Source organism: Chiroxiphia lanceolata, chromosome 2 (assembly GCF_009829145.1).
Source record: "Chiroxiphia lanceolata isolate bChiLan1 chromosome 2, bChiLan1.pri, whole genome shotgun sequence".
Taxonomy (NCBI): Eukaryota; Metazoa; Chordata; class Aves; order Passeriformes; family Pipridae; genus Chiroxiphia; species Chiroxiphia lanceolata.
Window position 1 is genome coordinate 7579878 of NC_045638.1, and position 16345 is coordinate 7596222.

The 16345-nt window shown below is 36.7% G+C and overlaps 1 protein-coding gene across 11 annotated transcripts in view; it reads left to right on the forward strand.

Moving 5' to 3' along the window:
* The window catches only part of CASK (calcium/calmodulin dependent serine protein kinase), a 204417-nt gene extending 188981 nt beyond the window's left edge, over positions 1-15436 (forward strand). For 7 of the 11 annotated variants that reach the window (XM_032678140.1, XM_032678143.1, XM_032678149.1 and 4 more), the window contains 5 exons: positions 4511-4591; positions 4683-4763; positions 6185-6387; positions 8180-8263; positions 13991-15436. In XM_032678140.1, coding sequence (XP_032534031.1) covers positions 4511-4591; positions 4683-4763; positions 6185-6387; positions 8180-8263; positions 13991-14167 — 626 coding nt within the window. In that variant the 3' untranslated portion in view covers positions 14168-15436. The remainder of the gene's footprint in view (positions 1-4510; positions 4592-4682; positions 4764-6184; positions 6388-8179; positions 8264-13990) is intronic. The other 4 variants (XM_032678141.1, XM_032678144.1, XM_032678147.1 and 1 more) reach the window with 1 other exon arrangement.
* Positions 15437-16345: the final 909 nt, after the last annotated feature.

Genomic DNA, 16345 nt, shown 5'->3' on the forward strand with positions numbered 1-16345 from the left:
TTTCTGCCTGAATATACTGACTTTTGATTTTCTGTTCAGACTGCTGAAAAAATAATTAATTGCTTTAGAAAATTTTGAAAGTAAAGCATGGAGTATGAGACCCTTGTCAAGCAAAATTGTTTAGTTTTAGTAGTAAAGAAGGAAGACTCCTTCATTCATGAGCAGAATTTAGTTTTCTTCTTTTAGTGTAAAATACTCAGTGTGCTGCAACTGCTTTTCAACTATTTTCTATTGCTTTTGCATTGCTATCACATTTTGTGATATTTTTGTTGTTGTGGTCTCTTGGGAGGCATGCAGAGATTTTTATTGGAATCAAAAGATATACCTGTCCAAGCAGTGTAATGGAAGTATTTTATATATATTGCATTAATTTCTGGGATTTTTTTTCAGTTGCATTCTTGAGGACACCAGTTAAACAATATAAATCCATATTTCCACATTTCTCTTTACTTGCACAGTCTATGTGCAGTATCAGAGCTCATTAGGCATCACTACTACAAAATTTATGGTTCCTTAAAAGTCATTTGAAAATGAATTCTAAAAAAGTCAAATAACAGTAATTGTCATTTATACTCCTTAATTCACCACTGTATTTAAGATGTTCACAGTTAATATAAAATTACTCATTACCCTGAAAGCCTGAAAGCAAGCAGAGATTGAAAGTTTAGACTCGTTTCCTTCTTTTTGCTGCTTTAACATTCTGGTTGTTGTAATGTTTCCACTTCATTGCAGTGGATTAATTTACTAATTATTAGTTTACATAATTATGTATTATGTATTATTTACTGATTATGATCTTAACAAAAACTGTTGGGAATAAACTGGGGTTTATGGCCTAAATAAACCTGATACTGGTTTCAGAGTATTATCAATTGCTCCCACATACATTCCCCAAGCCTTGCTCCTCCCTTCAGTTATGGCAGTGTAACTGTGCAGGCCATGCTGTAAACTGGATTAACTGAAGAACAGCCCAACAAAACACATGGATTTTATTTCTTTTGGGCAGGTGCATTTCTTAATGCAGTTCTCAGTGCAAATACATATTAATGATGTCACTGTGAGTAAGCACAGCCTGCTGCAAAGGAATAAGCAAAAGGAAGAGGATGGCCAGGGAAGGAGAAGGAGCAGGCAATGCTTTAAGAGCAAAACTAGCTCAAAGACTTTGCATCAAATAAATTCCTGAAAGCAAGGTAGTCTAGACTTTCCTGTCTTGATGTAGGGGGACATTTTGGAGAAGGTTGACAGCACTGAGTCACACAGTTTGCCTGCCTTAGCGCTTGACACCAGCAGTGCTGTTAGTCACCTTACATCAGAGCAGAGTCTGCCAAAAATTAGAAACATGAACATTAAAAATTATCATAATGACCGTAAAGAACCTGTTCTTTTCAGAATAGCACTTCCCCTTCCCCCTAAGAAGTCACAAAGGTAATGAAAGCACAGATTAGAGTCAAGATTTCTCTTAGAAACATTTATTGATCTTAGTGAGACCTTGAGGTGATGCCAGTCATATTCCAGGGAATGACACCAAATGTAGGATATAAAGAGGTTCACTGAAATGCTCACGTGAGTTTTAAGTTTAACTAAGGTGGTACTGAATTTATCTTTTCTGAGTTACTCTGTCATGGCTGGTATTGTTAGTCAGAAATAAATCAGCACTGACCTTTGCAAGCTTTCAGTGCGTTTGTCTCAGAAAAAAATAACAAATCTTTTCCTCTGTTGGATCCAAAATAAGTATAATCAATGTCAAAATATTGCTCTTACAAGAAAGTGGAATTTACTTCTCTTGTATCTTAGTATAAAATTCAATAAATTGATCAGCAGTCTGTAATCTCTTTGTCCCTCCGTGTTATTTTTGTCTTAGGGGTTCAAACTGAACTGAGATGCTGAGAAATGACTTAGTAAAATACTTCATAGTCAACTAAGATTTGTGTGACCAGCTAATGATTTGAGAGCTTGTGTGGGATATTGGGATATTACTGGAACTAGACATGAGATTGTTCTGCAAATCATAGTTTATGAAATAAAGAGGAGACAATTTCCGTTACTTTTTAGAATTAGAAGCAAATGCATTCTTCTTTACAAGAAAAATGTAATCTTGTTTTTCTTTCCTCCATGCTTCATTTTAGAGTGTTAGGCAATTTCGTGATCATATGTTTTATCACTGTAAAGACAGTTTTGAACAAAAGCCCACAGGAAAAAATGAAGTATTTTTTCAGTATTAGATTTGCTGATATTTTTATAAATGCTCTAGAGATACACTGCAGTGTATCTAGATATATTTTTAATTTATTTTACTGAAATGTTATTGCAGGACTTCAGAAAAGAACGATCTTTAGAACATACTAGAGCTATGCTTCCTATTATGCATAATCTAGAAAATTGCCAAGCTTTTATAAAATATGTTTATCATTTCTTAATGTGATTTATTTGCCTTGTGTTTAGACTATTGCATGGTAAAGTTTATTTTGTGCATATACTTTTTATTTTACTAATATATTACAAGCCATATCTCAATGACCCCTGTACATTTTTCATGCTGTCTTACTCCCAATGGCCTCTGTGCATGTAAGTAACCTGTCAAGTGACAATGCCTCTTTATTTGCTTCTTACTGTTTCCTTTCAAGAACTCCTTTTCTTTATTAGCTAGTAACACTGAAGCATTGAAGTTCAGTCTTTAAATGTGCCCTGTATTCCTCATATCTTGTGTATTTTTTAAAAAATTATCATTTTTCTTTTGCATTTGAAAACCCTACAATCATTAGTTAAGTCCATGTAGACTGAGACACATCTTCTCCATGCTGCTAGTTTGTGATAAAGGCATTAATATGTGTCATTTCTGTTTGTACCTGTTGTTTGTCTCTAACATAACATGGTTTTGTTCAAGAAGAAAATAAAGGATGGATTTTTTTATTACTGTTATTTTTTGATGGAAAATGATACTCTCAGGCCTAGATGGTTAGAATGGTAAAACTGTTTAGCATGTTGCAGATCTTTGGCTTTTTCTAGTATGAAATTAATTGTTAAGTAGTTTAAATACTGTAAAGTTGCAAAAAGGACAGTAGAATTCCATGTTTGTGGAATGGAAGAAAAATATGACTAAATTCTTGTTTGTAGGATTTGGGGAAAGGTTGAAAGAGATTGTTCTCTAGGATGAAATTCAAAATGCTTCAAATGGACTAGGAAGTTTTCATATCTGTATCTTTTCAAGGTCTTAAACAGTTGAGTGTGTCAATTGATTAATTTGTTGTTTGACCAAATTGAAGTAGTTGTACTTTTCCTCTCGAATTGAAAAATGTGACCTGTAAAAAAGAAATACATTAAGTTAAATCCTTTCCTGCTTTAATTGGGACTTTAGTACAACGAGCTTGTGCTTTCTGGTAGGCCCCATGCTCTTCATGCTGATCTTGGTGGCTGGGGACTTCTGGAACAGACTAAAGCTCCTGCCACTGCCTACTTCCCTTAAGGGGTTTTGGATGGGGGAGAGGGATATATCCAGACTCATCCTAAAAGATGGGTGGGATATAGTTGAGGTGAATACACCACTTAAGATTTGGAAACACTCAAAGGTCCCATAGTTTAGGTGCAGTCTCTCCTCCCTTCTTTTCATAGCATGCAAAAATACAGAACTGAAAACTCTTGTTCATTATTCTGCTCACAATTGCTGATTGCTGTAATCTTTACAAATATAATTAACTGCCTCCTGGCTTCTTTTTTCATTAGAATTCTGCAAGAGTTACCAGAGATGATGTGTTATTGGGCACAGGAGGAATAAGTTGGTTTTAATGAACAAAACTTGATTTGTCAATCATTATATTCCTTGGCAATTGACAACAGATTGATAGGCATGATGGAATTCATCCAATTTCAACTACAGTTGAAATTATATCTGAAATAATACTTTTACAATTTTTCCCTAAATATGGTAGAGGTTCTTTTATGTAATGCCATCACTTTCCATTAGAATTCTTCATTCTGTCACGAGTTTTAAAAGCATGTCAACTTAACTAGCACGTGTGTTTAAAGAGAACTCTAATTACAATTAAAGGGTGGTGGTTTGAAAGAATAAATACCACAAAGTACTAACAGTCTTCTCTATGCATTTCTCATAGATCTTGTTAAAACATTATTATGAAAGTATCCCTATCTTCAGTGTAAATAGATGTTCTCATACTGTATTCATGTTGGTCACTGTCTACAGATTTTTCTTTAGTATTGCCATTTCTTAGGAATGCAAACGTGAATGGCATGCTGTTTGAGCTAATTTTTGTGGTCTGCTGAATACTGCATGAAAGGACATGCAAACTTTGAGCATTTCAGTAGCTTTGTTACTGCTCTTAACAGTTCTTTAAAAGAACACTCTTGTTAAAATGCATAATGAATGATTTTATTTTCTATATTACTTTATATTATGAATCTAAAACTTGATGAAATTGTAATTTGTAGCAGAATTAATTGTCACTCTTGATATGCCTTTTTTCTTATCCCTTGGGGGCTTTCTTTTGTGTTTTAGTGTTTGATCAATTAGATCTCGTCACATATGAAGAAGTAGTAAAGCTGCCAGCATTCAAAAGGAAAACACTAGTCTTACTAGGTAATTTTTGGTTATTTTTCTGAACATAACAACATAGTTCTGAAGCCCTTCTGGTGGAAAATCTCCAAATCATGTTTGTGTTGTGCTTCAGGTGCACACGGTGTCGGACGAAGACACATAAAAAACACACTCATCACAAAACATCCGGACAGATTTGCTTACCCCATTCCTCGTGAGTAGCAATGTTCAATGTACTGCAAAATTGTTTGTTGTCATCCTTGACAACACCCCTGTTGTTCTACTACATGTGTTCAGTTCTGCTGAGATGAGTCTTGAAGGTGGGAGCTGTGCTAGGACTGGGTGTATTTCTTTTGCTTTATCAAAGGGAGGAGTGGAAAGTAGCACCAATTTTACATCAAATGTTTCTTGTTATTCACAAAACTTCTTGCTTCTCTCTACCCAAATGTTCCTTAATTCAGAATGAAGGATAAAACTAACTGTACTGGCATGGAGAGAAGCTGAACTAGTTATTTTATCTTCAAATACTGTGAAAATGGACTCATCTATACTGTGGTGATCATGCTTTAGGTTGCCTGCATTAGGTTCTTTCTCTGTGGAAACACTGAAATTGTTTCAGTGGTTACATAAGAAGACTAAAAAGATGCATTTTCTGCATTCTTTTACAAAACCATGGTAGATTAGGTAGCTTTTGAGATGGGCCTTAAGTTGGGTGCAGGGTTTTGGGGAATGCTTTATGAAGAAATTATCTACAGAGTGAAAACCTGATCAAAAAGGTCATGTCACAGACAATGGCAGTTAATTAAAAAGATTAGTAGGCCATACTTCTCTTAGCACATAGGTCAGTAGAAGTAATATATTCAAAAGGTATGATATTGCTAAGTAGCTTTCATCTCTCTTGGCCCATAAGTAGTCAGGTCCTTGCCTACTTTTCAGACTTATGCTTTCACACTCATAAGAAGAAAACCTCATAAGAACTCGGGTTAAAAAAAAAAAGCAAAGTACAGAAATGTTTTTAGAAATGAAGAGGATTTGAGAGAATTATGAGGATCTGAAGTTTAGTAGACCTAGGACATCAGTGAGTAGTATAGTGATATTATATGGTTTATATAATCCATTGTTCATGAATTTCTTAAAATAACTATGATCTATAATAATTTCTATAGAACTTTTCATCTTTGAAATATCCTAATTAATCCTCAGAACATTGCTAATTAATCCTCAGAACAGTAATAGGTATAACTAAAAGTAGAAGATAAGTTCAGTTTTTGGATACCTTGTTTGAAATTATGGTAGGGTTGTTGGAAGAAAAGGCAGTAGATTGTGAAGAGATGTGGTGTTTTACAGAGTCTTACAGTCTTGTCCAGGGAAGGGTTTTTTATGACCTTCTGCTCTTCTGTTGCCTTTTGATTTTTTACCTTTTCTACATCCCTTCCTCTCCTGCTTTTTCCCAATACATATCCCTCAGACTCCTGCTATTCCTGGTGCCTGTCATTCTGGCTACCTCAAGCTCACGCTTCATATGTGATTTGACTGGTCATCATTCAGTGAATAAGTATTGATAAACAAACAAAAAAAAGAAAGCCATATAAAAACCTACTATTGCTTGTGTACTAAAATATTTTGTGTTTTCAGATACAACCCGACCTCCAAAGAAAGATGAAGAAAATGGCAAAAATTACTACTTTGTATCACATGACCAAATGATGCAGGATATATCAAACAATGAGTATTTGGAATATGGCAGCCATGAGGATGCAATGTACGGGACAAAACTGGAAACAATACGAAAGATCCATGAGCAGGGACTAATTGCAATACTTGATGTAGAACCTCAGGTAACTAATTAGAAAATGTGTAAAAATGGGACTCATCACAAATCCTTCAACCTAATCGTATTGAGATATATTTATTTTTATTGATTGCACACTAGATAAGTAGTGTGGAACAGAAGCCCTTGAACCACCAAGGTATCGGTCTGGGAAGTGGAATTCTGGTAATCACCTGGTTGAAAGAACATACAGCAGAAACAAATTCATAGTTTAGCAATCACTATAGCTTGAAAATTTACTTACCATGTAACTTTTTACTATATCGCCCTCATGTCCAGTGAAACATATCGAAACAAGTCATTGTCATTGCCTGCCAGGAGTAATCTTTTCAAAAATTTCTCTCTGGTGCTTTATGAAAAGGGAATCTTGCTCCTGGCTGACTCTTGACTGTGTATCATTATTGAGCACAGTCAGAAACATTTGTGGTTAATCACTGATATTTATCCCGTTTGGACAATGACCAGATCAGTGTTGTTACTTTATGAAGTCATTTCTGCATTATGGCATTTTCCTTTTCAAAAGAGGGCAGGAATAAAAATCAGATTCTCAAGGAACACTAATAGTTTGTTTATTCATTGTATAAAATCTTCTGTGGAAAATTCTGATACGTTTCCTTTGAAACATCCATGTAGTCATTACTTCCAATTCACAGGAATCTGTATATTTTGTTAAATGAAGCATCATGTATATGGACAAATGTGATGTTTATATTCTAGCAGGTGGAAGGAAATGGGAGGAAAGATAAAACTGTGACCCGTGTTATCTATTTAAATTTGCTAACTTCTTTCTTCATTGTGAATGGATTCAATAAGTTCAAATTCTTTTAAGATTTTCATAACAGAAATAAGATACCTGACTAAATTATTTAGGACAGTTCACAGTATGCTGGTGTGGTGCTGTTCTGAAAAATAAAGTCCCACATTTAACAGTGTTCAGGGAAAGCAGCATTTGTAGTTAGTTCAAATGGAACGGCTGTTAACACCAAACTCTCTTGATAAACCTTTCCAACGTGCATTATTCAAAAGCAGTGCAATTCTCAGAAGCCATTTTAATCTTAGTTAGGATGTATTTACATTTGGTAACAGCTGCTTTTGCTGCACTTCCTCCAGCACATGTCTAGCAAGCCTCTTTCCTAACCAGCCTCCTCATTCATCCATCTCAGCTCATTAAGGGCAACCTGTTTGTGGACTTATTCCTGGTTATCTTACACCTCTTGCTGGTTTTCCCTTGGGTGCTCTTAGTTACATGAGTTTTCCTGAATTTTTTCTTGAATTATTTGTTTCAGGGGATTGATGCTGTATTTACTGCATTTAGTGCTATGCTCACTCTTTAAAAACTTTGAACTACTCACATCACATTTTCATTTGTTTAAGAAAATAATCATTAAAAAGTGTTAGTTGCTAGAAGAAGTCAGACAAAAAATTATATTCTAATCAATATTCCCTAGTTATGGCATGACTGAATATCTTTTACGTGGTGTTTAATCAGTAAGTTTAAATGCAAACAGAATTCCACAGTCTTTGACACCGTATGGCAAGAACCTCTCTGAAAATGCTAAAGCCTTTACTGTCTCATAAATTCACTTTAATTAAGGATAAATATACATTTTGACCACCAAAAATGCAAAATAATACAAAAAGTTAAGTGTCTGTACTACTAAGGTTTTGACTCCAGTTCAGTTAAAAACAAACCCAGCATTGGTAAGTCATGAATTTGTGTATTTTGCTTGTGTGACTAAACTTACTTCACATTGATTGTTGGGGGTTTCCTCTAAAGTATCTGATTTTTTTTCACCTAGGCATTGAAGGTCCTGAGAACTGCAGAGTTTGCTCCTTTTGTTGTTTTTATTGCTGCACCTACGATTACCCCAGGCATTAATGAGGTATGGCATGTTGCAGTCTGATGTCTTATTAGAGACAGAATTAAGGATGAGATTCAAATATGCAGATCAGGCTCTTTGGTTGTTTCCTTGACTGTAAATGGAGAGACAGAAAGACAGTTGAATGACAGCATTATTAAATAGATTGAGATACATTTCTTATTCATTAACCAATTCAAAATGTGAACTTCAAGTTGAAGGATCCACGTGGTATATTTTAAAGTACATATTCTTTTATTTCATTCCTTGCCATACCTCAAAGATCCATTTCCAACTCCTTGACAAATAATTGGCACAAATTACCCAATTCCAAGTGCTCAGCACTGGATTACTGCTGGTCTGAGCTGAAGAAATGGGTGTTCAGGACTCTGCTGTCATCCCACCTTTAGCTTTAGAATTTTTCCTGCACAGCAAATACATGTCACAAATAGGCTTATTAATTTTGATGATTGTTCTCTGAGAATTGGAAGCTTTGACCAGAGGGGCAATTACTTGTGAAATAATGCTAAATATTCATGGAGGTCCATAACCTACATTTCCTACTTAGTTTTTATGGAGTGCCCACTCAGCAGATTGCTACTGATTTCAAAGATGATATCAAGCAATTCTGGATTTAGTTCATAACAGGAAAAACAGTATTTTTGCGAACACTTTATTTGCTTAGCCTTTTTAAAACCATGATATTAAAGTATTTAATCAATTAGATTTGATCATGAATGTATTCCAAGTCTCCTAGATGTTTCCTTAATCATCCAAAAATAAAGTCAGAAGCCCTGTCACTACAGCCTGTTTCTGTTGAAATGTAATTACAGTATCATAAGCATGAAATTATGACATCACTGCAGAGGCTTGGAGGAAAATAAGGAACAAGACAAACATATTTAAATGCAAATACCCTGAATAATTATTAAAGTAGAAAGTGGAGAGTGAAAAATTTTGGCCTCAAGCTGCAATTTTACTGGCAGCTGAGGCATTCTGCTAGTTCACTATGACCCTTTAGTGGGCTACTTTAGCTGTAAATTGGATTTTTGTCAGTTTTTAAGCAGCTCACAAAGACTCTGACAAGCACAAATCCAGAAAAGCAGTGAGAGTTTATAGCCAGAAGAAAAATGGGAAGGGGAACAAGCATCTTTTCACTTTCGCAGCATTAAGTTCTGTCATTTTCACAGTGTCTTAAGAACCCATAGCCTAATGGGAACGTTTCAAGAGTGTAAAGACAAAGATCTCTCAGAACATCACAATTTGCCATGTTAGTGAAGTGACAGTTTATCTAACTGCTGGTGTTGCCATATGATGTACATCAGTACAGTCTTGGTAAAATACTAAAATTTTGTAATCTGCGTTGGCTTTGCCTTTGTGTCATCAAATAACATTGCATCAATTAAAAAAAATAAGATCTGTGATGCACTGATGACAGAAATGTACCTGCTAGAGTAGTGGTGGGGAAATACATTTTCATGCCAAAGAAATATTAGCAGAAGTATTATGTTATAAATATTTTCATTCCTGCTGCAAGACTCTGTCTTTGTTTTAAGCTCTTGTGACAAAAGTCTCTGTGTATGCAGGGTTTCTTTCACCCAGGCACATGAATTGCTGAACTTATAAAACTCATCATTGTAAGGCTACTTACAAAACATGCTAATTTATGAATCAATTAAACTTAAGGAATGGGAGGAGTAGGCAATGGTAATAGCAGCAGACCTTACCCAACTACAGGATCCTACTTTCCAATGTTTACTGGACTGCATGAAAGGAGATTTGCAAACTGTGTCTGTGTGTTTGCAGCCTGCAAGGCAGCAAACAAGGGTGAGGAGTGTGTGTTTCCTATTTCCCATTCATGCTTCCTTTTTGAAAGGTTCATTTGCATAATGAGTGTCCCTTTCCACTTATCCTCCTGCCCTGCCTTGTTTATTTTGCTTAAGCTTTTTGAGAGCACTTCTGTAAATGACTGTCCTTTTTCACCCCTCCCCTTTATGTTTTCTTAAATTTCATCTTTGCTTTTCTTTTCATTTTCCTGCATTCGTACTAATTGTACATAGCTGCCAAAATGGTGCAGAAAACTGCCTGTAAGTACCAGCTAGGGGCTGACAAGGTAGTTCTGATTATTGCAGTAGTGTTAGAATGTAGATTTGCTGTTCCCATTCAACATTACTTTTGCCAATGGAATAAAAATTTAATGTAAAAATGACTTTTGATATCTGCACTAAGATTGTCTGCTAGTAAAAAAAAAAAAAAAAAAGAGAGACTGGAGAGTAAAATTTCTGCTCTTACAGCTGAATATCTGAACTTTGTGTTGAAATCAGTGCAGAGGCCTGATCTTGGATGTATCTCTCTTGAGACACTTTAGCCTATCACGGACCACACAAAATGTCTCAGTAATCAAGGCCCATACAGCAAGAGTTAGGAGACAAAATATTATGCTTTCAAATTAATATAGCAATGCACTGTGAGCAATGCTGCAAAGCACAAGAGCAATTTAAATCCTATAGGAGATCTCCCAGAGTGCACCCACCTGTTCTTTTCCACAAAGGAAACTTAAATCAGATGATTGTCGTGCTAAAACAGAGAGAGGAGGGAGCATATCAGAAAACCTCAGGGTAGTTCCTCTCTCCTCTGGCTGTTTCCTGCCTCCCATTGCCCAGAGAGCAGCAAAGAAGAGTTGACAGGCTCCACTTATTTGATTTAAATCTTTATTGAGGCAAATTCTTCTGACTTTTAGCTGCGCTACCCTCCTACAGCTAAAGAGTAGAAAGAATTTTTCTTAGGACGTTTGCAGTCCACCAGCTGTTTAAACTGACTAAATTAATTTCTTTCTATTGAGGCAAAATTGGCAAAGCCCTGATGGTGTGTTTATACATTGTCCACAGCCTTAGAAAGGAATATTAGAAATTTGTTAGGCTGTGCTTTGACTGTCACAAGCAGCAGCTATTGTCCTGTGTACTTTCAGGCCAAAAAAACCCAGTCCTCAGAAACTGAAGATGCCACTGGTGGCCTTTATGTGCATGGGAGACATTTCATGGATAAAGCCATGTTTCACTCCTTTCACCTGTGGTGCAGAAGGAGAGATGATGAGGAGAGTGAACTGACTTAGGAAAGCAAAGTCTGCTCCAATAAGGCACACACTACAACCAGACCCACATAAAATGCCCATTGCATGAGAGCTGGGGGAAGAAGAAGAGGCAGATGTTGTGTTCACAAATGTTAAATTACTGAAGTTGTGGCCTTTCATGTGTCTGTCTGCAGAAAGCCAAACATTTTGATAAATATCTTCTTTCTTGAAGCTATTGAGAGCACAACTGCTGAAGAATATTCTTCTTAGAAAATAATTTGGGATATTCACTATTCAGAATTTAATTAAGAAATTTTAGAGAAATTAAGAGGAGCTTAGTACAGCAAATATTTTAAGTGTTAGCTTTGAAAAATAATCTTGGCATTCAAGTTTTACAGATTCAGATTAAAAAAGAGAGAACTCTGACATGTTCAAATAGATACTCCATCACAGTCACAGGTGACACTTGGTTTCACAATAAAACAATAATCAAGAACTGTAATATCTTCTATTTTTGCAAAACTTGTAAAAGTTTGAAGCTGTTTGAAAATTCTGTAATGGCCTAACTTATTAGTGCCCCTAAGAGTATATGCAAGAAGTAATGTTTTACATTTCCAACAGGCCAGGAAATTTAGATATTCCAAAATGCAGCACACTTTGATCCCAGTAAAGTTGGAACTAGGAGAAGCTAAGTCAGAAAAATACTAAAATTTACTGAGTTTTTGAAACATTTTTTAATGTTTTTTTAAGATAAGATAGCTGTAAGTTTTTCAGATTTTACTGTCAGTCACAGCAAGATAGATGCTCCAGTGAGAAAAGTTCATTCTCATACCTGTAAGTAAAAGTAACATTGATGGGAAATCTGAATAGCAATTAAAAACCTACATATGGACTTAGGAGTTCTGAGGCTTAAAGGGTCTTTTCAGGTACTTGTACCCTTGTACCATGAGATTAAAACTCTTTTCAAAGTGTAATATGATTTTGACAAGACAGGCTTTAAATATAAAATTAATCTCAGCTCGATATGTTTAAAGCACAGATTATTAACCTACCTTTGTAGGTTAATTTAAACAGAAAAGGTTAGATGCTCAGCTGATATAAATTGATGTCTTTTTTGGAATCTGTGAGAAGCTGGAAGTTCACCTAGCTAGATTTCTGGCTTGAAGACACTGGGCCATATGAAACGTTCCACAAGAATATTTAATACTGGTATTGATCCATATTGTTCCATCTGCTAATAGCATAAATTAAATTTGCACACAATGGTATTTTCTACAGAAGTTTCAGGCATTGCTGGAGATGCAGAATGGTCCATACAAGGAACACTCCTTGTACAGAAGTGTGCATGAGGAGTATTTGTCTGACTTGGAATGAAATTTGCCTCAGGAGAGAAGCAAAACTGTAACTTTGGTACAGAACTTCTCCTCCAGAAGTGCTGGTTTCATTGCTACAGGAAAAGAGAACTGTCTCAGTGCAGGTTGTTCCCTTCAAAGGACCTGAAAGCTGTTGTTCCACAGCTACTTGTCACGGTAATTAGAAATACTTGGGAAGTTTAAACAGGAACAAAGAAGGTGGAGGGCGTGTCTCTTAGCTGGATAGAATTCTATTCCCATTTCTGGTGAAAAAGCTATGGGCACTGTGTCTGTATCTCCTGCAGCCTTAAACTCTGCTTAGTAAAGTGTGTCCCAGTTAATTGATCAAGTAGAGTGAGCCTATAGATACTACAGGGCAGCAGGAGTCATTTTGCACCATATCCATCCCAAACCTGTGGGACCAGGAAGAACTTGGTGGCTTTCCTATGGCTATTTCAAGGTTCCTGAAAACAGCAAATATTTTGGTTTGGGTTTTTTTCAGGAAATTGGCAGGCGATTTGCAGTAAGAGAATTCAAATTTAGAAGTGCTGCAGAGCCCTAGGAAGAAGCCCTTTGCATCCAGCTCCCTCAGGCAGGCAGACCTCACTAGCAGAGCCAGTGGCTGCAGCATTCTGGGCTACACAGAGCCCTGTAGGACACCCACAAAGTAGGATGCAGGTGCTTCTGTGCAGGCATTGACACAGAGCCAGGGTGAGCAGCAGCCTGATGTTGCTCTCTGCCCAGTTCATCTCCAGGACCTCACACTAAGAGGTGCTGGAAACACCACACTCCGAGATAGGAACCGCAGAGGAGTTGTGGAGTGAGAACTTCCTTATCAGTAAATGATTATTAAAGGAAGTAGACCCAGAAGATTGGTGTGGAACAGCAAACATTACCAAAACTGGGAACAGCTGACACCTGACAATATACCCTCTCCTATTGCTGGTGTTCTCACTGGGACATAGGCCCAATAGCTCGTATTTGTGCACTTTGTCCAATTTTTTCACATATGGTGTCCGTTGCTTATGTCCGTGCTGCTTTTCCAAGCTTCCATCCTCTGCCTTGCTTTTTTAACACTAGAGCTGTGTTTTGTCTCAAGTAACGACAATAACCAAGTGCTGTTTGAGTGTCAGCGTCCAGAGGGAAGTTGTGCAGTTTCTCCCGGTGTGACTCCCATAGATGTAGGAGGGGGAGCTAAAGCACTTAGACCTCCCTGGGGCTTTTTTGGCCCTTTCCTTCTCCGTGAGCAGCAGTTGAGGAGCTGTTGTAGAAGAGCACGAAACGATCCAACTTCTCTCTCTCCCCTTTTGTTTCCTGCCCTGCGAACAGGACGAGTCTCTTCAGCGCCTGCAGAAGGAGTCTGAAATCTTACAGAGAACATATGCACACTACTTTGACCTAACAATTATCAACAATGAAATCGATGAGACTATCAGGCACCTGGAGGAAGCCATCGAGCTTGTGTGTACAGCCTCACAGTGGGTCCCGGTCTCCTGGGTCTACTAGAGCCAGGCATGAGAGGATTGAGGAAACAAAAAACCAACCTGTCATTACTGGGAACCACCTTATACATGGAAAACCTCTTCGTTACTGACCTTGTGTCAACAGGTCTTGGCCCCTAGAGACTACCTAGATGTAGTGTGACCTAAAATATAATTATTGTCATGTCTGAATAGATAGGAGGAGGGGAAAAAAAAAAAGATGAAACACTAATTTAAAGAGACAGTATCTTTTTTTTAATCATTTCTCCTAAACTTTAATAAAATGTATCTTTAAATATATGTATTATTCAGTCCTTTGGAATGTTATATTTTTGGAAATCATAGCTTTTTATTTCAAGGGCCCCTAAAAACTGCACAAAATAGATGCTGCTTTCTATAATCTATTTTAATAGTAATAATAATATGATTCTGTTACCTTAACTTGGGGGTGGAACACTACATTCTTTTTAGAGTCTGATTTTATGGATTGGAATACTTTGCTTTCCTTTATTTATTTGAAGTAATTAGTCTAGTGGTTACGAAACAAATTCATAAATTTTAAAGGCCTTTTTTCGCCTTTTTTTTTTTTTTTTTTTTCTCCTAGGATAGTATTTTTAAGTACTTTTGTGTAACATCCAGATAATGTGATACTGTCTCTTTGAAGAACTCTGTAAAACTTTTAGAAATTTGAAATTGGGTCTTGACTCTTAATGCATGTGGACAGTCGCAAGCGTTCATGCCGTTGGTGTATCTGTGTTGATAAAACCTGTAATCTACAGCAAAGTACATTCCGTTCATGGGAACACGTACCCAAGGGAATAAAGTAAAATATTATTCTGACTTAAGTTGTAAACCTATGCACATCCCTTGCATTTTGGGCAACTTTATAAAAAAAAAAAAAAAAAAAAAGAAAAACTGATTTTTATTAATAATAATCATGTAGTGAAATGTGTTTGTAATTTTGTCTCAATTTAATTTGTTGTAAGGTGGGAGGGGGCAATTACTGGTTTCACCATTTCAGATCTGTGTTGTCTGAGAGTATTAACGTTTTAATTCAGTTTAAGCAAAGAAATGCTGATTTTTAATATGTATGTAATTGTTTAAAGATGCACACATTTTAAAAGAAAATACTGTGCAATGAAGAAACCAGTTTAGGCATTGCGATAAACTGACTATTCCAAAAGACTCATCTACAACAGCCCTGTAAATTCCTTTAAAAATGGTAATTGACTCTACAGTCTGACCAATTTTTTTTATTTTAAATATACTTCCTTTTATGTGTTCAACAATTAAATGCTTTTGGGTCCTTCATTTCATCACAGGGAGTTTGAAGAACAAACCAAGTGACTTGTGCAGTGAGAAAAATTGTCTTTAAGTCTGTAAGGGAAGCCCTTGTAGGGCACAGACTGCAAGTCTGTCCGGGGGCTCTGCTCCGCCTGGACCAGCACAGGTTCAACAAAGTTAGAATTAGAGCTGACCCAAGTAAGAAAATATAACCATGCATTGACCTGGCACTTTATTTCCCTTCTTCGTGCTCTCGCTGGCCCAGGTGGTTTGCATTTTTAGTGAAAATGGTTAAGGGAAGCAAACATTGCCACCTCTTTTTAGGTGTCAGAATATGGTGTTCCTTAAAATGACTTCTCGTCAGAGCTTGGTTGGCTGTGCTGTTGTATAGTATGAAGTTTAGTGTTTATTTTAAAATGATACAGTGTTCTAAAGGGATTTATACTCAGAGTGGAACTATCAGCTGTAGTGGATCCGTGGGCTGTTCCAGCTGTCTGGGTTGTAATCAGAACAGATTCTCATAGTTGAACATTTATAATAGGGGTAATTCTTGCTAATTTTTTCCTGCCTACTCCTTCTGTAGGTCAGGTGGTCAAATCCCTATTGTTGTAAAATCCATAGGTAGAATCTAGATCTGGCCAGGCATCCTCCCATCCAGCCAGGGCAGGCATGTTTCTATTTTGAGCTGCATTCACAGCCTGACTTGCAGCCCACGGTGCAGAAGGGAGTTTGATCCATCATTTTACCCCAGCTGGAGTCACAGGGCTGGGGCTGTGTCCCAAAACCAGAACTGTAACCGAATCCCTTGAGTTTGTAGTTTTGTGGTAACTAACCCATGAGAAGCTATCGGCGTGGGCCTCGATAAGCAAGAGGGAACCTATCAGAGTAATAGTAGGTGCTCATCTGTTCTGAATTTAGC